Source organism: Penaeus monodon, chromosome 31, assembly GCF_015228065.2.
Source record: "Penaeus monodon isolate SGIC_2016 chromosome 31, NSTDA_Pmon_1, whole genome shotgun sequence".
Lineage (NCBI taxonomy): Eukaryota > Metazoa > Arthropoda > Malacostraca > Decapoda > Penaeidae > Penaeus > Penaeus monodon.
In genome coordinates, this window is record NC_051416.1 from 18,671,490 (window position 1) to 18,672,423 (window position 934).

General features: G+C 52.1%; 1 protein-coding gene across 1 annotated transcript in view; it reads left to right on the forward strand.

Moving 5' to 3' along the window:
* Window positions 1-122: 122 nt before the first annotated feature.
* LOC119593062 (probable aldehyde oxidase 2) overlaps window positions 123-934 on the forward strand; it is a gene marked incomplete at both ends in the record, with an annotated part of 7,381 nt that continues 6,569 nt past the window's right edge. The window contains 2 exon segments of the mRNA XM_037941966.1: window positions 123-282; window positions 540-704. Of these exon segments, the coding sequence (XP_037797894.1) occupies window positions 123-282; window positions 540-704 (325 nt within the window).

A 934-nucleotide genomic window follows, 5' to 3' on the forward strand; every position in this document is an offset into this window, starting at 1 on the left:
TTTTTTCTTTGGCGGGAGGCTTAGCAGACAAGTAAAATTTCACTCCATTAAAAGCGTTATCTAGAATCTGTCGCAGACACCGTCCCTGCTGCAGCCCATTGAGACCGCTCCCTCCCCCACAGACAGCTGAAGGGCAGCGGCAGCCTGACGGCGGAGCAGGTGGAGAAGTCCCTGGACGGGAACCTGTGTCGCTGCACCGGCTACCGCCCCATCCTGGACGCCTTCAAGTCGCTCGCCGTGGACGGGGCGCCGGAGCTCAAGGAGAAGCTCGCCGACATCGAGGTGCCTTGGCAGCCCTCACGCTGGCGGCAGTTTTCATAGTGCGGGGATTCACGGGGTGTAAAGAGAGCAATGCTTTCCAGTAAACGAAATTGCTTTCTGCGCAACGAAAAAACATTGCCTTCTTTTCCAACGAAAAATTTGTAAAATACATTCCATTTAGCAAAAAAACGTTTACGAGTAATTTAAAAATACCCACTTTTGGTTGTTCTATCCCGCGCGTCATACTCACGCGCGTGACATTTCTTTCCCTCCTTCAGGAAGCCTACAAAGGAAAGTGCAAGACGACAGGCAAAGCTTGTGGAGGATGCAAGAAGGACAGCAAAGGATGCAGCAAGAAGGCGCCCCAGGGCCTCCCCAAGGTCGAGAGGGCCCTCCACCTCTCCTTCGGCGACACCCACTGGTTCCGCCCCGTCACCCTCGACGTGAGTCAGACTTGTCTTCGTTGTTTCGGTTGGCAAAAGGCTCGTTGCCCTTGGGCGCTCATGCTGGCGGTGTGCTTGTCATGGGGATGAAGGGCACGAGCAGGGTTTAACTACGATGATGGAATTTGTGAGGATATTTTTTGTTTCTGTTGTTGATGCTGGTACCACTGCTGGAAGTAATGTCATCATGATGATTTGCAACATTATCCCTGTTGTCATTATTATCATTG